Source organism: Anopheles maculipalpis, chromosome 2RL (assembly GCF_943734695.1).
Source record: "Anopheles maculipalpis chromosome 2RL, idAnoMacuDA_375_x, whole genome shotgun sequence".
In the NCBI taxonomy this organism is placed as follows: Eukaryota; Metazoa; Arthropoda; class Insecta; order Diptera; family Culicidae; genus Anopheles; species Anopheles maculipalpis.
Window position 1 is genome coordinate 76785515 of NC_064871.1, and position 24610 is coordinate 76810124.

The 24610-nt window shown below is 41.0% G+C and overlaps 6 protein-coding genes across 6 annotated transcripts in view; all 6 read right to left on the reverse strand.

Moving 5' to 3' along the window:
• Positions 1-4308: 4308 nt before the first annotated feature.
• Positions 4309-6906, reverse strand: LOC126567500 (zinc finger and SCAN domain-containing protein 12-like). The gene is made up of 5 exons (XM_050223718.1): positions 6772-6906; positions 5932-6705; positions 5502-5849; positions 4604-4755; positions 4309-4528 (listed from the first exon to the last, which is right to left on the reverse strand). The coding sequence occupies exons 1-5, from the start codon at positions 6904-6906 to the stop codon at positions 4309-4311; spliced, it is 1629 nt and encodes a 542-aa protein (XP_050079675.1).
• Positions 6907-7753: 847 nt separating this feature from the next.
• Positions 7754-9375, reverse strand: LOC126567501 (zinc finger protein 37 homolog; the record flags this gene model as incomplete). Its single annotated transcript, XM_050223719.1, has 4 exons — positions 7754-7992; positions 8066-8217; positions 8280-9116; positions 9190-9375. Coding segments are annotated over 4 exons (1413 nt in total), but the record flags the coding sequence as incomplete, so codon positions are not given.
• Positions 9376-9612: 237 nt separating this feature from the next.
• Positions 9613-10807, reverse strand: LOC126567502 (oocyte zinc finger protein XlCOF26-like). The gene is made up of 3 exons (XM_050223720.1): positions 10127-10807; positions 9897-10048; positions 9613-9829 (listed from the first exon to the last, which is right to left on the reverse strand). The coding sequence occupies exons 1-3, from the start codon at positions 10805-10807 to the stop codon at positions 9613-9615; spliced, it is 1050 nt and encodes a 349-aa protein (XP_050079677.1).
• A 798-nt stretch (positions 10808-11605) lies between these two features.
• LOC126567503 (zinc finger protein 616-like) lies at positions 11606-13236 on the reverse strand. The gene is made up of 4 exons (XM_050223722.1): positions 13102-13236; positions 12165-13040; positions 11921-12072; positions 11606-11849 (listed from the first exon to the last, which is right to left on the reverse strand). Exons 1-4 carry the CDS (start codon positions 13234-13236, stop codon positions 11612-11614), a joined length of 1401 nt encoding a protein of 466 aa, XP_050079679.1. The 3' UTR covers positions 11606-11611.
• A 779-nt stretch (positions 13237-14015) lies between these two features.
• Positions 14016-15496, reverse strand: LOC126567504 (zinc finger protein 239-like). The gene is made up of 4 exons (XM_050223723.1): positions 15338-15496; positions 14552-15256; positions 14328-14479; positions 14016-14256 (listed from the first exon to the last, which is right to left on the reverse strand). Exons 1-4 carry the CDS (start codon positions 15491-15493, stop codon positions 14016-14018), a joined length of 1254 nt encoding a protein of 417 aa, XP_050079680.1. The 5' UTR covers positions 15494-15496.
• Positions 15497-15955: 459 nt separating this feature from the next.
• LOC126568500 (gastrula zinc finger protein XlCGF44.2-like) overlaps positions 15956-24610 on the reverse strand; it is a 237494-nt gene continuing 228839 nt past the window's right edge. Inside the window, exons 2-4 of the mRNA XM_050224989.1 lie at positions 16485-16706; positions 16261-16412; positions 15956-16191 (exon numbers count right to left, since the gene is read on the reverse strand). Of these exons, the coding sequence (XP_050080946.1) occupies positions 15957-16191; positions 16261-16412; positions 16485-16682 (585 nt within the window). The 5' untranslated portion in view covers positions 16683-16706 and the 3' untranslated portion in view covers position 15956. The remainder of the gene's footprint in view (positions 16192-16260; positions 16413-16484; positions 16707-24610) is intronic.

Consider the following 24610-nt stretch of genomic DNA (forward strand, 5'->3'; position numbering starts at 1 on the left):
TGGCCGAGTGCAATCATCGATTGGAACTTGCTTTGTATCTTCTTGCTACTGTAGAGGACCTTAAATGACGTATGACGAATTATTTGGCTAGTTCTCTATAAAAAGGTTATTTTACATTGTTTCAAGTTACACCTCCAATATTTATGATCATTTTCCCCTTAAAGGCGTTCAAAATATATTCTGGCTTGGGTTCTAGCCCTTCGCTTCTTCTTCATCTTGCTTAACGATTTTCTAGGTCACGCCGGGTACTGTTCTTGGCGGGGGAACGGTCCTAATGGGATTTGAATCCGGGTATATAGAATATTATTTTCATAGAATTCATCATCAAAGTTTGGCACGTCTCAAGATCAAGATTCACTCTTCGATGGCAGCATTACGATTTAGCAAAGATCGCCAGCTCTTCCTGCTTACTTTAGCTAATTTAATAGCAGGATCGACTTCAAGCATGTACCGTAGCTTTATACCGTAAATAAGAGCCTTGTCATGTGCTCACTAGAACAAAAACTATCGGTTAAGATTAAATGATCTATTAAGCAGTAACTAGTTAAGAGCTAGAGATATTTTCGGATCTAGAATTCTATGCTCCACGAGAACTGACTACAATAAAATAAAAATCTCAAAAATCGATAAATAATTCACAAACCCCTCTAAGCGTTTTTCTCATTGCTAGCTAATTAACCAAACAAATGTAATTCTGTTTTACCCAATAGTCCTCGCACAGTCCCTTACACCGAGGCAACACAAAACATTTGCTCCACGTGTCACTAAATCAGCTACTAAACGAGCTAGATGACAGCAGCGCAGAGAACTGAAGATCCACGCAAGATAAACAACCAGAACACGGGCTGCGAACTGCGTCTACACACGCCTTGTAATGAGTATAATTTATCCACACAAAGGACGCGTAATTTATTCACCACAGTTGTCACCAGCTTCCAAGCTGCCCTTTTGGGATCCCCGATCCCAAACCCAAACAACAACGACAACAACCAGCTAGCGGGGTTTTCTTATCGTACCGACGAGGTAAAAATACATCTTAATAATCAGTATTCTCGCTCTCGCTCTTGCACCCTGCGCTTTCGTTACGTTTCCATTAATTCATAAAACATAATTTATTTTCCATCATCATGGACCTGGCATGGGCGCAGACAACCGGGAACAGCGATTTCTGGTGCTTGCTTTCGTGCATCCACGCTATTTAAGATTCTAACACGAGGACTTCTAGGACGCCAGCTGTAATATCATGCTGAGCATTCCAACCCTTCTACTGAAGGTGTTAAAATTAGTGTTGACTCTGTCAAACCCCGGGGTGGAAACGGCAGAAAAAAAGCGGGACACCGAAAGGATTCCACACCATCGAAATCGATCGTGATTCCGTTCGCCTGCGTTCGCATTATACGCGTGCGCCTTAATGCTGAGGTTCTCGCGCACCGGTAAGCTTGTGTCGTGTAATGTCATTTTTTATCTAGATTTATGAGAGTCCGATTACGCGCACACAACGCGCAAAAGGCAGGCAGTACAGGGAGAAAAAAGAGCTTCCCAAGATGCACACGATACATATTAAAACATATTCATTGCAACTGCACATCATCGGAGAAATCGTTATAGTTGGTGGGGAGGGGATCCATTGGAACCCAGGAGCAGTCAAAGAGGACGCAAAAAAAATAACATAATTTTAAGCACACAGAAACCGCGCCCGATGGTGATCTTTGGAAGAATTCCTTCCGACTTCGATTGTGCATCTGGAAGAGAATGCAACACACAAACCAGCCCCAGGATAGGCCTTGCGGAAGCAAGTTACGCACAGCATGGTGTCCGCTCCCGTGCCAGAGTTTGGCGTTCCTGTCGTGAAGCTGGGGTTTGTTGGTTTTTGTTGAGTGTTGTTTGAAAGCTTTACAAATTCCGGGAGCACCAAATGCCCTTGCGATCGTCCAGACTCACCCCAACAGGTAAGAAAGAAGTGGGCAATAAGATTAAAACCACACTTACTCTCCCCACATTCATGTACTTAGTGATGATTTAGTAGTATCATCCTTTAGGCAAAGATGGGGCGACCACAATGGGGCGACCCACAGACCACAAAAGGGCCACCCCATTCGTGTGCAAAAATTAAGCTGCTCACGATGCTCACGATGTGTTAATTGACGATGAAACGGAGCGACATCGCGTGGATTGGTGGATTTTCAAAAACAGGCCAACGAACGCTACTGCCACTCTCTACCTCATTATCGATTCCTTCGGATGACATCCTAATTATATTCTTTTGGTGGACTCCCGTTTTTCGTGAAGTCTTTTGGGTGGATCGTAGGGGCTTTACGAATCTGAGCTAATAGAAGCCGGACGAAAGATTTAAGTTTTGTTTCGGGGAGTTAATGATGCGTAACTTACGACTTCAAAGATGCTCTGATGCGGCTATTTTGCATAGGTGCGTAGGTAGACATCTTCAAGTTATAGTTGGGAAACGGTTATTCCCACAACTTAGTTCGTCCAGACGATTAATTGATTACTGTCCACGGCTACCCAAAAGCAAAACTAACAAACAAATATCCGTGCCTTAAGTGGTGTGAGAATTATTGGATGAGTAGCTCAGAAATTGTTAATATTTTGCAGATTTTCTACAGAGTAGTTCCAAAAAAACATCACCTAAAGCTTGATTGCAGTCAAACATTTAACGGCCGTGTACGGCCTGTTATGGATCAAGCTTTATGAGCTTCGGGCTCCGAAAACGGCCAACCGCTACAAAGCTACACGGTGCAGTAAGAACAATCAGACCTACTGACGGGTCAATCAGGAATCTTGTATCTCGTTGCAAACGACGAACCATCGAGATACACACCGAGTGACGATTTTAAGGCTCACGGACCAACGTAATTAGTTGGAGTTTTGTTTTGATCTGCACCACACCATACACCAACCATGGGACGTCTTGTGCTTCACATGTTCTGTTACCCACTTCTCTCTTACATCCCATTCCTCCTCTCGAAGACACTTGCCTTCCAGGTCCAGGCCTGAAGAACCGATCAAAATTTGACACCGATGCACCCAAGCAATTCTGAGGCCTCTAGAAGCCAGACACCTCTTTTTTCCAAATCGATGTGCCAGCCAACACATATTAACGGCCAATAAACGGATGCAAATGCCTTTTCCCCTTCTCCCTCCCTAGCGGGTTATTTCCACCGTACCCTTAGTGCATATCGCCAGTCCGTGCACATTCGTGCAACCATTAAATCGCAAAATTTACTGCTTTATATGCGATCTTTCATTTTGATTGATTTTAATGGGCCATCACGCGCAGCGCTTGTTGATGCTCGGCTGATTCGTTTCGTACCTCTGGTTGATGTGTGTGTTTGTGTCTTTGGGAAGAGATTTTTATTCACCGAACCGGGATTCGGTTCGATTATCGGCATCAGAAACGACACAAAGCACCACACACTGGGATTGCAAGTTGTCGATGAAACACACAGGATGGATTGCAATCGTACCTGGGGCCCGTGTTGATTAAATTGTTAAACCACGCTATTTAAGATGATGTTCTGCGAAACGATGACAGCTGTGCTTCATGCTGCGCAAAGCGATGAGAACTTCTCTGCAGGGTCATGTTAATTTCCGATATGTTGGCTGTTGTCGGTTGGTGTTAGTACCGACATAAAGCAACAAAAATGTGCATTTCCTGGATATTGTGATATTTCGAGACAAAGAAGATGCGAGATCATATGCGGAAGTAGTCATGTCTGGTGATGTATATATTAACGTATTAGACTTATAATCCGGAGAACGAACAAACTGATCGAGCTATGATAAATTAAGTCAAGCAAACCAATAACAGCCTCTCAAATACTTCTTGAGGCAGTACAGCCTCAGAACGATTTCTCCTGTATTTTTGGTTCCTTTACGAGATTTTTTACGATTTCGCCGGTTTTTTTCGTCTCGTGGTTTTTTTTTACAACTTCCCAGATATTTTGAATTATGTAATATTTTTGGAAACAACTGTTTTCTTTTATTACCAGAACCAGTACCAGAACGAGAGCCAATTCTTCTTAAATTTTCGTTCCAAATTTCGTTACTAAAAATTAAAAAAAATGCGCAATGTATTCTTTTCAAGTTATTATAATTCTTGTTTTTTTTACAAAGGGGGAAATTATGTTATTCGGATTATTCGGAAAAACTGGCAAGGAACGAAAACAACATGCTTGAGAAATCGTCAAAAAATCTTGAAACAAAACAGAAAATACATAGAAAAGTGTAATAACTACGCTTTGTACCCTGTGATACGAACCAAACATGCTGAAACTAATCCAATCGTTAATATCATACTATCACTTTTGGCAGATGAGTCTGTCGGATGTGAATACCAAGCACGTCCTTATACCGATAGGTCTTGTCACAGTGTGGACAAGGGAAAACGATACCACTGTGTGTTAACTGGTGTGAATTTCGACCGTGTCTGCTCTTGAATCGTTTGGGACAGTGGCTGCATGCGTACGGTTGTTCGGTGGAATGAACCAGCTGATGCTTTACGAGGCTTGTTCTGCAAAATTTAATTTCCGCTGTTAAAAGCTACGCATCTTTACGCAACCCTGTACATATGTTGAGCGATACTTACTTCACCTTAAACTGCTTACCACACGTTTCACACTCAAATTTCCTTTCGTTACTATGCACCCGTGCCTGGTGGCTTCGTAATCCGCTTCGATGGTTGAACTTTTTCTGGCATACGTTGCAGTCGAATGTGTCGCCGATACCATGCACTCGAAGCTGTAAATATTAAGCAATATGGTTTATATGGAAATTATTTTAATAATATACTACTTGCTACAGTTGTCAGACAGAGAACCTTTTACGATCGGTTCAGTATGATAAGAAATTAGTATAAGAAATAAGTATGATAAGAAATATTATTATAAGAACATTCCAACACTTTGGTCTACACACGGCAGCGTGGTATCAGCAGTAAACTAGTCTAGTCTAGTCTAGTAAACCATTCGATGACCGGCGTGACCATAGAACGTCGTTGAGTCAAGAAGGATAATGCTCCAACTCTTGCATGTTTAAGGTCAGCTGTCGGATTAATAACCACAAAGCAACAGACACCGAAAGAATAGTAGCCGAACTGGTTCATTCTTGACCAGTGGTGCAGCACTCGAAGAGGAAATTTATCAAATTCAATGCCTTGTGATTGGTATCTTGTTATCATCCATCCCATATCAAAGAAGGGAAACAGGTCATAATGCCAGCAGTTCAGGACTCTCCTGTGTGGCAGAAGCATACCACAAGGATTAAGCAAGTGACACAAAACCTCAGATTGTATTTGAACGATGCACCATAAGCGGTTTTCCTATTCCATACTGTATGTCTTATACAGGCGTACAGATAGAAGGCACGAACTGAGATGGAATGATGACCGAAATATTGGAACGGTAGTCGACAGAACTAGACTGTGAGCGGTATGGAGGACTTCTGCAGCACTCCAAGATGAATTCTTCATGCTTCATGCTACTCACCATGTGAGAACGGTGCGAGCTAGGATACTTGAAACCTATGTTACAGATGTCGCACGACTTCACTTCCCGCTGCAAGTGTACCGACTGCACGTGGCGCGTCAAATTCGTTCGATCCACCATTTCGATTGGACAGTACGGGCAGGTGAACTTTTTTTCCTGCGTGTGCGTTTGCATGTGCGTCGCGATGTTAGTCACCATTGCGCCACAGGTTCCACAGAGTTGTTTCACCTTCTTTTTCTTACGTTCCGTATTGTGGTACCGTCGTACGTGGCTGTTGTATGTTCGGACGTGGGTAAACTTTTTCGAACATTTTTCACAACTATATTCACCCGTCCCGTGCTGAGAGGCCTAGAAGAAAGGACAAAAAGAGAGAAAAGGCATTAGAAAGGTACGTTATTAATTTTAAAGATTCCGTTTCCAAAATGCTTACCATGTGGTTTTTGTACGAGTTGTAATTAACAAACCCTTGTCCACACAGTTCACACGTTTTGCAAATTTCCTTCAAATGAACCGCCTTGATGTGAATGTTTAAATTCGAACGGAACGCCATTTTCAGTGGACAGTACGTGCAAGCGAATCGTTTTTCCTTCGTGTGTCTTAGCTGATGACTTTTCAGATCAGAAACCATCTTCCCGCAGGTTTCACAGCGACGATAGTTACGACCGGATCTGGTAACAGTGTGAATGCTGGATTTATTTTCCACGAACTTTCGAGCGGAAACTCTCGTTTTTCGTCTTTGTACGACTTTCTTGGTGCATTTTGTATCTTTTTCCTCTTCCTGATGAACGGTTGGTTCGGGCAAATCGTTCGCCAGTGCATCTTGCTGCTGTTCGTTATTCACCTCAACTTCATCCGCCCATTCGGTACTATCCGTGTCACCATCATTGTCCATTTCTCCATCTACAAACTCAACGTTGGCCTGTCGGTCAGCATCATGTGGAGATTCTTCTGATTTTTTAATTCCTTTTATATCGACTATCTCATATTCTACAGTCGATTCGTACTGTTCCTCCACCGTTTCCTCGTTGTCGCTGGAATTTTCCTCCTCGCCGTTCTCCTTTCCTTTACTCTCAATAAGCACCGAAAACAGTTGCTTAAACAGAGCATCATTGGTCAAACACAGTGCACGAAACAGGGCACACTTCTTCAGCTTATTACCACAATCGACACAAATCGCGTAGGATATGTTTTGTTCTTGAAACAACTGCAAAGGAAGCAAACGGTCGATGGTGTTATGTTGTGGCATCGCTAGGAGTACTCGGACACTTACCCGAATGCCGGTGAATAGTTCTATACTTTGTTCGGTCAATGACGAATCGATTAGGCAGGACAAGGGAAATAAAGCATCATCGTCCTCGCACAAACAGAGCCGACAAATACTAGTAATTGTAATGTTGCTCGCCATCGCACGTAGCCAATGAAGTTGTTTACCAACACCGTTTGTTGTCGTTCTTTGGCGAACTGTCAAAGTATAGGCGTAAACGTCAAATTGATTACCAGCTTAAGCTGCGTTTCAACGGGAAAATCTCTATTGCTGATCAAGTACATATATGCATATATGCATATATGCAAAGAATTTATTTTTCACTAATATTTATGGACGCGTGAAAATAATATTTCAAAAATTTAATACAAATGCTGAAATCGTGAGATTAACGACGAGTGCCTAAATGTACAGGGTGACATCGTAGAAGTGATACTCTTATTCGAGAATTCTTTTAACGATTTTAAATAAAAAAGTGAAGTGACGTGGGGAGTGATGGTAGAGGTGACAGCGGCGTCGATCTTAAAATAGCCGGACCGGGATTCAAATCCCATCCTGACCGTCCCCCCGTAGTGAGGACTGCCTAACCAACTACGTGGTATCGGCAGTCTAGTAAGCCATTTCAATGGCCGGTATGACCTTAGAGGTTGTTAAGCCAAAAAGAAGAAGAAGTGAAGTGAATTAAGCAAGTTTACAAATAATAGATACTATTTTAATCGATTTAATTTTAAGGTTTCTATTTTATTACATGAACAAAGTGCATCACTTCTACGACACCGGGTTTCTTCACAATTTTTACTTTACAACACTTACAACTTTTTGGAAATTAAAAAATAGCAAATCGCTTTTTAGGTTAAAGAAATACAATTTGTCTACTCTGCAAGGGCATGTTTTCTACGTGGAACGGATTCATTGAGTTTTGGAAAATGGGAAGCTTTATAAATTGTAGGAAAAGGAACTTCCCGCACATCCGGAGTGACTGATGGCTGTTATTCATACAGCTTATCGCTTGCTAATCTTTCTGGGAAATGAAACTTTTTCATGTGCGTATTCAGCAAAGATTTGTAGCGATAGGTTTTTTCGCACAAAGTGCACGAGAAAACGACTCCTTTGTGGATCAGCATATGCGTCCGGTGAGCGTTAGGACTTTTGAATCGTTTTGGGCATAAGCTGCAAGCAAACGGCTTCTCGTTAGAATGCACCCTGCTGTGATCTTTCAGTCCCTTTCTGTAAAAGAGAAATTGTTAAATGGTTTAAATTCAAAATGTACACGTTTTGTGAGATAAACCACGATTCATACTTGTCTTGAAATTTCATTCCACAAATAGCACATTCACAATTGCTATCAGCATTGTGCTTCCGATTATTATGACCTCTCAAGCCTCCCGGATGGCGGAACTTTAGGTTGCATATTTTACACTCGTACCAATCGCCAACGTTGTGTTGAGCTCGCTTTAAAAAGAAATTCATCGTTAGCATTATTAGAGAAATTTCAATTTAGAAATTTTACAAACCATGTGCGCCGTATAGCCCGTTATGTGTGTAAAGTCTCGATTACAGATTTTGCACGATTTTACCACCTTCTTCAGATGCACAGCTTCAACGTGCAGCTTCAGATAAGATTTCCGGCTACAGGTCATTGGACAATGCTCACAGGAGAATTTTTGCTCCTTCGTATGCGACACAATATGATCCGGCAGATATTGTACCAGTTTACCACAGATCGAACACAGCTGCTTTTGGATCATTGGTGACTTTGAAACCTGTTGGTTTCGTTCGTTTTTCCTATTCGTGCTGTATCCTTCGCTTTGATCATATGCATTTTTAACATCCTTTTCCGATTGCTTTCGTCCGGTTCGTTGTTTGAGCTGCTTCCGTATGCTTTTCGTATTATTTTCCCGGGAATCGATCGATTCAGGTTCGTCGTCCTGTTGGTAACTTTCTTCTGAAGCAGACGATTGCGAAAGTTCCTGTTTGGTATGGTAGTCGTGTGTATCAGTTTGTACAATGATTTCAATCAAATCCTCATCTTTCTCCGAATTTTCATCGACTTTTGTTCCGTCAACTTCCACCTCATGATCATCGAACGTTGAGTCCACGTACATGATTGTAATATCGTTCTCATTGCCATTTTCACACTCTTCCTTGACGAAACAAGTGGCTGCTGGCGATTGAACAGGTGTCTCTTGTATTTCCTTGTGACCTTTGGAGACATGTTCACCGATCGATAGAAACCGTTCCCTAAACCGTACATCATTGTGCATGCAAAAGGCACGGTAAGCTGCAAACTTTCGCAGCTTATTGTGACAACTGGCACATATCGAGTAGGACGCGCTGTATTCCTCGTCAACCTGTAAAAATGGAAAATTAAAACTTATTCTAATGAGACGCTTTCGAAATTGGTACCAAAACACAGGCACTTACACGAACTCCGGTAAATCGTTCGATATCATCAACGGTTAGCGTGGAATTTATTATATTGGCTGTAGGCACAAGGGAAGCTTCATTTTCATTCAAACAAAGCCGGCAAATTGTATTTATTTCGCGTGAAAAACTCGTCATTCCACACTTTTGTTTGTAAACATCCGTTGTTTGTTTGCTCTGGTGCAAACGTCAAACAGTTTTATGACAGTATGACATTTCTAGGGCGACGCATATTTTGAATAAACGGTAACGAAGACGACGCAAAATGAAAATATGCGGATTTAAAGATGAAGGTTGAAACAGGCAAACAGAGACATTTTGGATTTATTCGATTCGCTTTATATTACAATGAAATAAAATACTTATCATAGACCTGCACCTAATCGGACAAACGATAAAAAGAATCGTTGCTCAATCTGCTCCCTAACCACTTTCTTTTCCGCCATGTTTCAACAAATGTATTTTGAGATTTTGCTTGTAACGATAAGACTTCGGACAGTGAGGGCATTGAAAAGTAACGCCCAAATGGGTTAGCTCATGTCCCTTATGTGCATTAGGACTTCGGAAGCGTTTGTGGCAATATTTACAGGCAAACTTTTTTTCGCTCGAGTGCACTCTGCTATGATTCCGTAATCCCATTCTGCAAAATAATGCGTTAAAAAGAGTACAATTACAATTTGCATATCAATGAAATGCACTTAGCTTACTTGTCTAGAAACTTTGCGCCACACACAGGACACTCGCAATTACTTTCGTCATTGTGCTTACGATTGTTGTGGTTCCGCAAGCCACCCGGATGACGAAACTTTTGGTTGCATAGTTTACATTCGTACCATTTGCCAATGTTGTGTCGAGCTCGCTGAAACATACGGAAAAAACAAAATTTTTACATAAAAAAAAATGCTCGAACGGAACAAACGCGCCCCGTAATACAAACCATGTGAGCATCATAGCCAGTTTTGTAAGCGAAATTCAGCTTACACAGGTCACATGTTCTAACCACCTTCTTTTGGTGTACCGATTCGATGTGAAATTTCAAATATGCTTTACGACGGTAGGCCATTGAACAATGCGGACAGGTAAACTTTTTCTCGTTCGTGTGTGCTAGTTTGTGGTCCGTCAGGTCGTACACCAGCTTCCCACAGATGGGACATAGTTGCTTTCTGTCGACCTTATTGACGGGTTTTTTGTTTCTATCAAACTTGTCCCGATTGGAAATATCGTCATGTTCAGCTGTTTGGTTTAAATTATTTAAAGGATCCTGTACCAAAAATTCATTTTTCATTTGAGACTGTTGTTCATTCTCTTCATCAGAATCATCGTTTACATTGGCTAGAAGATCTCGTTTTACATCACGTTCTAATACGTTGTTTTCGGCGAGTTTCTCGTCTATCTCTAGTTTAACTTCAAATTCTGAACCATGATAACTACCACCACTACAAACGGATAAATCCTCGTCTTTCTCTAGATACTCGATTTTCTGCACATTATTCTCCAACGATGCTGTATAGCCGCTATGATCACTAACTTTGTATCGTTTCACTTCTAGCTCGTACTGGTCAGTTTGTGTGTAGCTTCCTGTTTGGCGTTTTACCTCGCAATCGTCCTCGAACACCATTGGGAATAATTTCCTAAATATTCCATCGTTGGTCAAACAAATCGTACGAAATGTTGCAAAATTTTTCAGCTTGCAATTGCAATCTTCACAGATACTGTACGGTATGCTCTTCACATCATATAGCTGCAAGAGAAGAATCCGAAAGTTGTTACTCAGACACACGCAACAGGCTGTAGACCGGCTTACTTACCCGTATTCCTGTGCATCGTTCCAAATCTTCAGCAGCCAATGGATAATCAAGGATTTTACACACAGGACTCAGTATTTCATCCCCTTCGCATAGGCAAAGCCGGCAAATTCCACTTATTTCATTCCAAATGTGTTCCATCGCAGGCGCGTAGCTTGGTTGTTTACGTTTGTTTGTTGTTCTGGAAAATGTCAAAGCGATCGTTTTCTTCTTTTTTCTTTTACAATCACAATATTAAGCAGCGATTACAAAGTTACACCTCAGTTCACTACCGATGGTCATACACATAAATCAATAAATCATAAATCAGGTCAAAAAACATAAATCAATTACTGCGGAAAGCAGATAAACAGATCTTTTTGAATTAAAATTAAAAAATTTGAATTAAATCTACAACTCAATCACTTACATTTTTTCAAAATTTAAATTCATGCAACGCTTTTCATAGATTGGTACAGCAGTTCTGTAGATTTATTCATTATTAAGCATGACGGCACTTCGCCACAATGTCAGCAGGACGTTTGACGAAGAAAATTTAACTGTTTCTTTAGTTGAGTGCACTTCCTTACTGGTTAGGCAAAGATGAATCTGACCTGACATCAATACGATCCACACGGTTAGCTCGTATTTTCTACCATTTGCTTATTTTGCCGACCGTGCACCTTTCGCGTGTGATCTATTTGCTGCGATTTATATCGATAGGACTTGTCACACACAGGGCATGGGAAAACAACACCCTCGTGTATGTATTGATGTGCTCTACGGGCGTACGGGCTTTTGAATGCTTTCGGGCAGTAGTTGCAAACGAATGGCCTTTCGGTGGAATGGACTCTGCTATGATCCTTCAATCCAATCCTGCCGAAAGAGGGTGACAAAATTTGGTTAACACACAGAATAATGCCTATTTGCGCGGCATCGCTCCTTACTTGTCTTGAGCAACGAAGCCACACACCGAACACGTGCAGTTGCTGTTACTGTTGTGTTTCCGATTGATATGACCATTTAAGCCACTTCGATGGCGAAACTTCTTGGAACATGTTTTACACTCAAGCAGCTCTCCGAAGTTATGTTTTGCGCGCTAGAAAAGAAAATAAACGGACCAAAAATTATCTTCGAAAAAAAGAATTTTACTCAGATTTCCACAACCATTCTACAATATTCCATACAAACCATGTGCGCATAGTACGAATCTACGTAGGTAAAGTTTCGATCACATTTATCACATCGTCGTACGACCTTTTTCAAATGTACATTTTCGATGTGCAGTTTTAGGTTCGATTTGCGCGATGACACGAACGAGCAACGGTCGCACGGAAACTCTTGTGTTCCCTTTGCATGTGCCAGCATATGATCTGGTAGGTGGTAAACAAATTTGCCACAGATATAGCACAACGTCTTTTTGTTAGTTTTTTTCTCAACGCTCTGTTTGTCAGCTTTTAGTTGTTTCATGTCTGACACATTACTGTTTTCAATGTTTTGTGTCATGGATGCTATTGCCTGATTTTGCTCGATTATATCCTCCAGATAAGGTTGTTCTTCTACTGTGGAAAATCCGTGCGCTTGTAGATCTTCCTTAATTGTTACATAAATTTCTTCCTGGTTCAAATAATCTGCATCACTATCCTCTGCTGCAATGTTGGTTTCTTTGTTTACGGTCTGTGGAACGCTATCCGGAGCGGTATATTGAACTATTTGCTCCACCATACCATCTTTGGGGTTGTCGCTCAGTTCCGTAACTTCTTCGCACACCACATAGATGTCTGCCGGATCACCTTGGGCATCCACTGTTGGCTTTTCCTGCACATCAATGCAGTAGTTGTGATCGAGGATCCCACTGGGCGGAACTTCTTCATCGTTGTATACGTATTCTATGCTCAAATCAGTTGTAGCACAATCCTCACTGTTCGCATTGTCGAATAGTATCGGAAATAAGGCTTTAAACCGGACATCGTTATCTATGCAAATGCTACGATACCGGTTAAACGATTCTATCTGACAGTGGCAATCCGTACAAACCATGCAATAGGGGTTTGCTGCCTCTAAAATCTTAAAATAATAACAAAGGATTATGCATTCCAAGGATCACCGGAAAGTATCAAGCGCGTACCTGTACACCAGTGAGCCGTTCTATGCTTTCGACAGTTAGTGCTGAATGTAGAATGTTTGCCACGGGATGTAGAATATCTTCATTACTTAAACAAAATCTACAAATGCTGGCAGCATCCTGCAATATGCTCATCATTTCGTACCAAAAACGAAAAGCTAATGTAAAAGATAATCTTTGATTACAACGTAAGGCAAACTGAAACAGAGTGTCAACAAACAACAACGACTTTTTGACAGCTCACGTTGAAGTAATGCTGCGTATACACTATGAAAGCATAATATATCATATGCTGACTTTGCATGACTCTTACATAAAATATTTTGATTTATCAGTTATCCATTCATAATACAAATACGCATTTCCCTTCTTACTGATTTGCCTGAATTCCTGTAAATAGTTATCCTTTTAGCTGAGTGAACCTTCCATAACATCCGATATTGCGAAATCAGCACATGGCCGTGACATGGCCCGGTCAAAGCAAAACCGATAAGTACTATTAATTGAACTTTAAAATATGGCCATTTTTCGCTAGCAAAAATCGACACGATTGTTTGATAATAGACCGGCAATACTAAGGCCATACCATTCGATCCAAAAAATATCAATATGGGATGTTGCTATAGCAACCAACCCAACTAGGGTTGGGTATATCCCAACTAGAGATGAGAAAAAATCGCAACAAGGCAAAACTGCTTCCAGACGATTCTACAAAACATAGGATCGTTCAAACGATTCTGTCGGTTCCGAACGGAATCGCCAATAAAATTACCTTGAAATCTTAACTGGAATGGACTAGTTCCGTTCGTTTTCTTCAATAAATTTCAGAACACTACACTAATCCCAATGAACGAAGAAACCGCTGATCTTGCATCGATACTAATGATGTTTTGTAGGTCAATCATTTATTGCCTGAATCAAAAATCATTTTCTGGATTTTCCGCCTCCTCATCCATTGTATGGAATTTTCTCATGTGCAAGTTTAGTAGCGTCTTGTATGAGTAGACTTTAGTACACATCGTACAGGGAAATTTAACACCCTGGTGAATCAGCTCATGTGCTTTACGATGCGTTGATCGTTTGAATTGTTTTGGACAGTACCCGCACAGATACGGTTTCTCGTCCGAATGTACACGGTGATGAGCTCTCAGTCCGCTTCTGTAAAAAAAATTGGTAATTTAATGGTGTCCTGGATAATCGATGTATCACGGATATCTTACAAAACATACTTGTCTAGAAACTTCATTCCACAAATCGAACATTCACAGTTGGTTGCCGGATTGTGCTTTCGATTGCAGTGGCCTCTTAAGCCGCCTATGTGACGGAATTTTATATTGCATATTTTGCATTCAAATGATTCTCCAACGCCATGTTGTGCTCGCTGGAAAATTTTAAAACATAAATTTCGTTATCAAATCATACGAGCGAACCGCTTTTTTTGCTCAATACTCACCATATGCGCAGTGTATGATTCGATGTAGCTGAATCCTCTGTTGCACTGTTCGCAAGTCTTTACGACCTGTTTAAGATGTACGCCCCGTATGTGTTGCTTGAGGTACACTTTGCGGCTCCACTTTTTCTCACAGTACTGGCAAGCAAATTTTAGTTCCTTCGTATGCGTCACCATGTGCTGTGCTATCGATGCTACCAGCTTACCACAAAGCGTACAAAGTTCCTTATACTTAGCCATTTCCGTATTTGCATTTTCAGGGGGAGTGCCGTTTCCAGCAGTTAAAGCAATTGTACTTGTCTGATTGTCAGGCCATTCTGTAGTTTGGGGTGAAGATGGATTCGACTGTTCTTCGTGCGAATCGCTGTTGTGTGTGTTTTCTTTGCCATCGTCATGTCGAGGTATGTCGATGAGGCTTGGGCCTTTATCGATACTTTCATCGATTTCATACATATCTTCTTTAACATCTATCGTTTCCTCATTTGTCGTCGGACTGTACACATCGCTGGCATCATTACAACTATCATAATTTTTTGTCGTATCAGTATACGCTTCTTCAGATGAATCTGCTTCTATAAACGCCTCTGGAAACAGCTTTCTAAACCGTACATCACTGTCCAGACAAAGGGTTCGATAAGCTTTGAATTTACGCAATTGATTGTTACAATCGATGCACACAGCGTATCGTTTGATTTGATTTTGAATAAGCTGTAAAAGAGAAAATTCAGAACCACAACGAAAATAAATGAGGACCGTACGAATAGGTCACTCCGTTTTCCAAAAACTCACCTGCACTCCTACCAACTGTCCGATATCCTCTACTGTTAATGTGGAATCGATGATTTTGGTAGCAGGAAATAAAATATCTTCATTATCGCACAAGCACAGCCGGCAAATGCTATTAATTTTGCGTTGAAATTCGTCCATTTCGTATGGGCGAAGCATTTGTTTACGGCAGCTTTTGTTATTGTTTTGCAAAATGTAAAATCGCTCGACCTTCGACCGCGGTGACCACAAAGAGGTGTGACTATGCAATCACAAGGTTGTAAGATAATTTAGAATTTAATTTAAATATTGATCGTTGAATTTTATTTTTATTTAAGTTAAAGTATTACGACTCGGTGCCGTATTCTCAGCTCTTCTTTAGACGATTTTTGTAGGAATTTTGCAAAGCATTTCTTTCTTGTTTTTTGCCTCATCCCGGAAATACTCGGTTGCGTTATAAATTTTAGTTAAAGCTTAAATTTATGCCTATTTAAGAGTGAAAAATTTTCTAAAATAACACTGTAGCAACTTATCGGTGGTAATGAATATTACAAATATACAATCAATCGATTAAATAGTTAAATTAATTTAAAATAAAACAACATATCTCAACGTTTGCTGACAATCGAGGACAAGAATTGCTTCAGTGCTCCATACCTACTTCTCCCAAGCTGGAGTGTTGCTTTTTTGTGTGCCTTTGCAGCAACGATTTGTACCGATACGATTTATCGCACGTCGTACAGGCAAAAACTTGCCCACTGTGTGTAAGCTCGTGTGATTTTTTACCATACGGACTTTTAAAACGCTTCGGACACTGACCGCAAGCGAAAGGTTTCTCCGCCGAGTGTACACGCTTTTCGTGTGTCCGTAGGGTATGTCTTTAAGAAAAGTCTTAGTTAGTTTGACATTCGTTTGCTGATCGATGGAGCAGAGCTAGAGTTACTTACTTTAATTTAAACATCATACCACACGTGCCGCACTCGAAACGTTTTTCATTGGTGTGCAGTGAGATTTTATGAATTTTTAGTCCAGCAAGTGTATTAAACTTCTTCACACATACATCACAGTCGAAGGTTTTGCCAATTCTGTGCACCGAAAGCTGAAAAATTTTAGCAGCAAATGGTTAACCATAGATAGTTCTGCACCAATTTCGCTTCTCTGTGCTGCATACCATGTGATACTTGTACAGATTAACGTGCAGAAACTCTCTACCACACGGTTCACAAGTTCTAACGACCTTTTTCAAATGGACTGCTTGGATGTGACGTGAAAGGTTTCCCTTGTCTGCCATCTTAACGGGACAGTGTGGACATGCCAGCTGTTTCTCCTGGCTGTGTGTTAAAATGTGCGCAGAAAGTCCAGTAACCATTAGGCCACATTCACCGCATAGTTGCTTCTTTCTTGCTTTCGGACCGTTCTTTTCATCGCCCGTAGCATGATGATGCTTGCAATGTTCGTTGTAAGCTGTAATGTTTGGAAACTTTTTAGAGCAAATCGTGCATTCAGTCTCGTACCCTCTAATATCGTGCTGTGAAGCCTAAAAGTAATAAGAATTCATGTTGGTACATTTGTACTGCCTTACAATAAACTTTCAACCTACCTTATGGTAGTTGTATGCATGGTAGGAAGAGAATGTTTCCCCACACAGGGAACACGTTTTGGATGAGTTGTTCTTCAAGTGTACAGTTTGAATGTGTTGTTGCAAGTTTGATTTTAGCGTCATTTGAAGTGAACAATACGGGCAACTGAAGTTTCTTTCTTGGTGGTGCCTAGTTGGTTCCAGATGTCTTTTACTACCCTCTGGATCATCCAAGTCATCATTAGATACATGACTATGGAGTTCTCTGTTATCATTTTTATCATTGTCTTCCAATGCGTCGTTAGATCTGTAGTCATACTGTTCATCTGGCACCAAAACGCTTTCCTGGAACACATATTCTACACGAAGGCAACGGGTTTCATCAGTTGTGTCTAATACTTCAATGTTGATATCACTTGGTAATTCTACAGATCCTGATCCCATACACTGTTCCTGTAGTTCGCAAACATCACCTGTACCATCTATTCGAGGACCTGCTTTCGAGGAGATGCCTTCAACAAGCAAGGCAAACAGTTGACTAAACAAAGCATCGTTAGTCATACAGAGCGTACGAAAGACTTTTGAACTTTTAAGTTTTTCTCTACAATCAACACAAATTGCGTACGAAACATATTCATCCTGCGGTATCTGTAAGGAAAGGAAAATGTTGTGAGTGAATTTAGAGATCATAAAACTACCAGAACAGTAACATCCCCCAACATACTTGAATGCCGGTGAACCGTTCGATATCTTCCACAGAAAGTGAATCGTTTATTAGTTCTGCAGCAGGAACAAGTTGCTTTCCATCTTCAACTAAACACAGACGACAAATGTTCTCTATTTTTCGCAGTGTTTTAGCCATTTCGATTAAAAGAATAAGTTTTGTTCTGACTTGGCTGCAGCTGCATTGTTGATAAACAAACTTTGAAACGTCAATCGAAACGTTGGAATGCACACTGGGCTATACAACGGTGAAGTACTAAACATTTTCCCTGATCATTTTCTCATTGTTATTCCCAGTTTATGTATCGTTGATTAAATTACTTTATTGATAGTTACACAAATCATTTTTTTTACATTTTGAATAATATTTCTTTGATAAATAACAATTTATTGGCCCGTTCTAAAACTGGCCAATGGCTGATAAATGGTCAAAATAAAACGTCTCCCCGCTGTCAACATATCGGTTTTGTTGGCTGTCAAACTTCGGCTACTGCCATCCTTGTCCAGCGGCGTTCGCTCTACTGTCGGTTGCTGCCAGCACCCGTTACTTACACACTGTTAGTTCAAAACGCGAAACGGACCGAACGTGTGCGTGCGTCGTTCTGCGCTGAGAAGAAAATAGCCAACAAACGTAGGAAAAAGTTAAAACTTAACCATCAAGTAGGTGGCACGACGTGTTTAGACACGCTTTCGCTTTACCGATTATTGTATTTAAGTTCTACAGTGCGTTTTACTCACTCGATACAGCCGAAGCAGTTACCCACATCTTCCAACAATCATCAGAACAGCTGAAAGAAGCAAAAAAAAAACCAACACACAGCGAGCGGTTTGTTTTGCGCGCGCGTTAGCCCGTAGTAGCGGCTTCCGTACGTTGTTGTTTGCTGAAAACGATACAATGCACGCAATTGATTCGATCGAATTTTGCAATTTGCACATGAAGCTCGAAAACGCAGGTAGTACCGTTTAAAAAGTGTTGTGTGTTTTTTGCCTCCCGATAAGCCGCAAAGTATACAAAAGTGTGTGCGTGTGTGTGTGTGTGTGGTTCGTGCAGAATTTAAGCAAAGAATGCCCTCTACCGTACCCCGGGTTGCTTTGTTTTGGTTTGTGCCAGCCCAAAATGTGAATCACTCGTGTTGAAAGCAATCTGCAAAACCGTGCGATTTGACAGTGAAGGTTGGTTTAGCATAAAATTTCTACCCAGCCTACTACTTCGCCAAGCAGCAGGTTTGGTGCGTCCGTCCGTGTGCGCGTTTCCTTTTTGGCAAGGGTTTTTTACCCGTGTGTAAAAGCCCGGAAGAACCAGGCAAAAAGTGTGAGTGCGTGTGTGTATGTGCACGCACATTAAGCAACCCTTTTTTCTCTTCTGGTAGGGCGGTAAAACAGGGTGCAGCAACCCTTCGGCTGCAGCGAGGGTTGGTTCCTCCGCGAGGCATCCGCGAATCCGGTTTCGTGCAAAACAACGACTCGCGCGCGTTTGTGTTAGTGCGTCCGTGTGTGTGCCAGCGTGTGTGGTTTTACTTTGCTCCGTTTAAGTTAATAATTTCTGCATCCCCGGGTGCATCCGAAAGTTGCCACCAGCAGAAGAAGGCTGCCAATGCGCTCTCCCGCTCAAAACGCAACGAGTGCAACAGCTGGAGCATATGAATATGTGTGGTGGTGTCTGTTTGCATACAATTCTGCACAAGGTATGAGAGTTATCAGTGCCCAAAAGTTAGGCTAATCGCGTGAGAGAGAGAGAGAGAGCATCCAGTTAGTGGTTTAGTGAAAGATGAGCATAGTGCAGCACACGTGATTTTTTCGGCTGCATTCCAGCGATGCTCCAAGTGCAGAGTAAATACGAATAAAGTGTAGTTTTTGTGAAGAAGCTCCCGCTAGTTTGATTGGCATAAAGGTCGAAAATATCTTAGCACGATCCTTTTGGCCTATTCCCGCGCGAATAGGGAAAAGTGAATCAAGTGTTTGTGTATGTGTGTGTGTGTGTGTGTGAAGTTCCAAATCCCAAAGTGATTCGGTTTCGGTTAGCCATAAGTTAAAAGATAAGGCCAATTTTCTTCTTCACGCAACAATGTGTGACAGTGAATGTATGGCGCCGGCACCCGTGGTGTCCCCGTTAGCACCGCCAGCACAGTCCACAGCATCCTCCATGAATGGTATGCAGCCGGCAATATCCCCATGCGATGCCGCCAACATCAGCAACCTCGTGGAAGCTATCAACCCGGCAGTACAGCTGGTTACCTCCCTGTCGGCTCACTCGATGCAACATTCGACGATGCAGTCGGAAGTGCAACCAGCACCACCACCGGGTGCGGGTGGTGGTGAGTACATTTCGCCCCAGGAGCTGGAGATGGAAAATCACTGGTTGCGGGAAAAGTTGAAGGAAGTGACGGCCGATCGGGATCGGTTGCTGTGCGAGGTGGCGAATTTGCGGCTCGAACTCGACATGGCTGAGCTGAAGCGGCTACCGGAACACAGGTTGGTGTAAATGGAAATTGATTTTTATGACTTTGTTTTTGTAGTTTATTGTCCAAATAGCTGATTAGCGACTTAATTGTAGAACTACGACGTCTTAGGCTCAACTGTGAGCGGGTTTTAATTTTGAGAGGTTGATGCACAGATCGCCGAGGAGTTTGAGGACCTTGGATCCGTGAGCGAAGGATGGGGTGGGTTGTCAATAGAATCAGATCCTTTCCACTTTCAATTTCAAGACGCCCCTAATTATGTTCAGGTCCCTCCAAAGGTCCAATTTTCATATGGGTTCAACCAGCTTATACCCCTACGGAGTCGAATCTTCTTAAAAGACTCTTTAGGTATGCAAATTTAGTCACAAAGAATTACATTCAACAATTTATTTTAGTGTTTCTTTTCTAAAGATTTGTTTTTACATGGATATGATGGATACAACTGTTGCCAAGCCCCTAATTTCCCATCATGTAATATTACTGAAAGGCAGGCCAAAGTTGAGGAGCTCTATGATATCTGCAGCATTCAACACCAACCACATCGGCCACAGTTTTATCTTGTTCTTTAATATAATTTCTTCATTTTCTTCTTATTGGTGTATCGACCTTCAGACGCATGACGGATATGTTATGGATTACTAGGCTTAAAGAAACCACGTTGCCAGATACTCAGTCCTCACTACAGGGAAATGGTCCGCATGGGATTTGATCCCCAGTCTTTTCGTGTGCAGATTGTCAGTTTATCTCTGTTTTTGTAACTTCGAGAACTCTCGGCCTTTTATTACAGGCTTTTCTTAGTTTCGTTCTATCCTTACCTAAATAGGTGTTCCTGACGGGATTGGATCCGACATTGTTACCATATCTGTCGCGTACCGCTATTAGTAATTCCTGAAAGAATGGTAGTGATGTTAGTTTATTTTTTCCAAACTTAAGCCAGAAGACGACTCGATGTCTAGATAATTGATTGGCGTCTCGGCTTTTACCAATGTGAAACATAGTATTTTAACTATTTCCAGCCAGCTGTGGGTAAAATCAACTAAACAAAGCCAAAAAATGGCAGGCCGAGAACTCTTAGCAGCTCTTAGCGAAATTCCGGCCTGCACGCATACTCCAGCATTTCTGTAAGGTGTCTTCAGACAAGTCCGGGCCTTATGTCAAGAAACATTTTGTATTTTAAGCGATTTGTGGTGGTTGAGTGAATCTAAGCGAATATTTTGCTTTATCATGTATTGTAATTTGTCTGAAAGAAGGTTTGAGGTTGAAAATCATAGTGATGGAAGTAATATTAATGCCTGATGGAGCTGATTTGTGGGCAGATGTAGGCATTTGCTTAGTTACAACTATAATAAGAGACATATATTTTATTAAACCGTCTGATCGAAAGAAAGATGTTTTAGTAGGCCAGAACTTATGACAACTTCTTCTTCTGAACTTCTGACAACTATCTCATTTGGGAAATGGACTTGCTTTCAGGAATTCCCTGTTACAATGCTCCTGAGGAAATTTTTTATTTACTGAGCTAGTGCTATTCATATCGGAATTATTGCTTATTTGATGTTCCGGATTAATGTTTTTTTATCCTCGAGCTTGTGTATTTATAGCTTGAAGTACCATCAATTGACTAATTGAATACTTCATAATTGAATAGTCGGTTCGTTTCACTACATTGGCATTTTAATGGATGTTCCACGACTATTTCTAGATCGTTCTTAAATGTATAAACCTCTAAATCTAAATTGTATTTTATACATGCATATACACAAATTTTATTATCACTAAAACTAAGCCAAGGATTGTAAATATGACTTACAACATGCTGTAAAAAAATACAATAAATTTTGCCGTACCACAGAATCTCATAAAATGATTCTATTTTACGAAACATATGTTTAAAGTAAACTGCTTTATGACAAGCATAGCATTAGATTGTGCATCATGCATCTCTTCACAGGGAAACGAAACCCGTAAATATTACTTAATTGATTTATTGCATCGTGTGTAAAAATGGTTTTGAATCATAACGAAACAAACTAATCTTTACCCACACGCCGGCTATTAAATGCTCAGATTTCATTACAATATCGGCGCGGCGAGACTAGCAATCGCTATAAATGGGTATGTGCGACAAAATTACCTTCTTTTTCTGTTGCTGTCTCACTACCGCCACCAATAAACGAGCCAATAATTGCTCTGCACTTTCATCAAAAATAAATTAGATCGATCACCGTATTCGATTACTCCGTGCCAGTGGAAGAACGAAATGACACGGCTCCATAAAAGAGGTTGACAATGCACACTTCGAAAGCTATCGTGCGTTCTGCTGCAGGTATCGCGAGCTGGCCGAGTGTAAGGCTGGTTGCCAAAAAAAAAAACGGTTTTATTGCACGACGGCGTGCAAAGGAATAGGGAGTAAAGGGCGGTGCAAAGAAATTTGATCGCACTTCAATCACGTTTTGTTACTTTTTCCGTACGACACCATCAAACGTTGTGTGCCGTGTCTCGTCGAAATTCAAAGTCAAACCGTTGCCAGTGTTGGTGATGTCGTGGGCGAACGATGAAGGCGTCAATAAATGGATTGATCCGCTGGGAACTGACATTCCGTCGCGGGAAATGGATAGTAGCGATCCATTTTCGAACAGGAGGGTGTTTCCTACCAATAGGATGATGCTGTTGGAGATAAGTTTTTACGATGGGTTTACACTTGTAACAATGTTGTCTGGTAATAGTGGCAGCACGAGGAGTACAAATAAGCCCTCTTGGAAAGGGCTCTTGGAAAGATGATGGCAATGAAAACGATTGGGATTTATTTTAGCGCTTCCGTGCAGTTTCTATCAACTTGGGCATTTTTATTAGAAAAATATCTTGTTTCCTTCAGTGCATTTGCATCACATCTAAATTCAAAAACGTTTTTGGTGAAAAAAATTGTTAGTTTGATTGAAATATTCATCACTTTTTGTATTAGTTGATGTTCACGATCAAGAAATTTATCATCCCGATGACCCGATTATATAAAATGTTAAAACACCATATGGCAACAGGTCGGAAAAGGGCTCAAATCTTATCCCGATCGTTTTTCCATCAGCAGGGAAATGGCTGTATGACTGTACAGCAATGTTGGATAGCTAGTTTTTCAGGCTTACTGTTTTCCGAAGAAGAAGAGGAATATCTTCATCAAGTTTTAATTAGTCTTTACGCGTCTCAAAACCATAAGAGCAATGGGTGGTGTTCTCCAGTATGTCATCTTCTTCTTGGCTTAACACGACCTCTAAGATCGCGCCGGTCATCCAATGGATTTACTAGACTTCTACGGAGGGACGGTCCGGATGGGATTTTAACCTCGGTCCTACCGTTTGTAGATTGACGCCGCTGTCACTTACACCATTTTCGTCCCCAATGTCCAGAATGTCTTAAATACCTGAATTAGCGTTCATGTACTGTCAAGAAGTGAAAGTACCTCAGTAGACTACAGCGTAAACGTTTCGATCCGTAATTATGCGATGAAGAAATCGCCTTTTTACAGCTTTTTTCGTTTCATTCTTAACTTTCATAACATCATTTATGTAAAACGAGAAATGTTTAACGTAGAAATATAATTTCTACATCAAACGAAAGGTTTTTTATTGTTCTTTTATCACAAAATTCAGGAAAAATATGTTTGTTTAAGTACGAATGAATTTTAGCAACTTTCTTTTGATACCTCTCATAAGCTGGTTTATCCACTTAAGTAGCTGTTTTTCTTCCAATAGTATGCGTGTTAGATAAGTTGACAAATCTGGCCAGAGCTTAATTGAGCCTTTATGAGCTTTATTAAAAAGCAAACACACTTTTTCAGACACTGATCTTCAGGAACTGTCGAGCTCAAAGATTGATTTGTTATAAAAAGTCGTGTTTTGTGCCCCCACAGCTGCAGATGACTTGCCATACCATGAGTTTGCGGGCAAATCAGCAAAAACTAATTTACATTTTTTGGACCCCGTGCGTCCCGTGCTGTGGCAACATAATTTTTTTGGCCAGAATCCTGCCTTAAAGCTGTACGTTTCGTCGTCCATAAGAACCCAAACCGCGTAACTCGTTAGAACCTGGTCATAAAATTTTTGGAGCTCGTGGTTTGGCGATGTAATTATGCTTTGGAGTTCTGTTTGGTTGCTTTGAGGCTGCACTCAATCCGATTCTTCTGACGGTACTTATGTTGCACCGTATTTTTTCGCAATATCCCCATTTGAAAGTCCAAGGTTAGCCTTTAACGATCTCAACATCTTTCAACTCAGCTGACGATCCACTGTTCCTGAAAGACGATTTAGATTTACCTTTCTAGTGATGCTTTAATGTTCCCGAAACCGTTTCAAAACATATTTAAAAGTAGAAGACGCGTTTTTAAGAAATTTTTTCTATTTTTCTCCCGGACCAAGTTGAATTTTCTAAGTGGATGTGCGCAATTAATTGTCAACGTTGCAGCTCCATCGTTAATAATAACTTAAGCACGATCATGCCAAAACCACTCCATAAGAGGGAAGTATGCACTAATACCTGTAACAT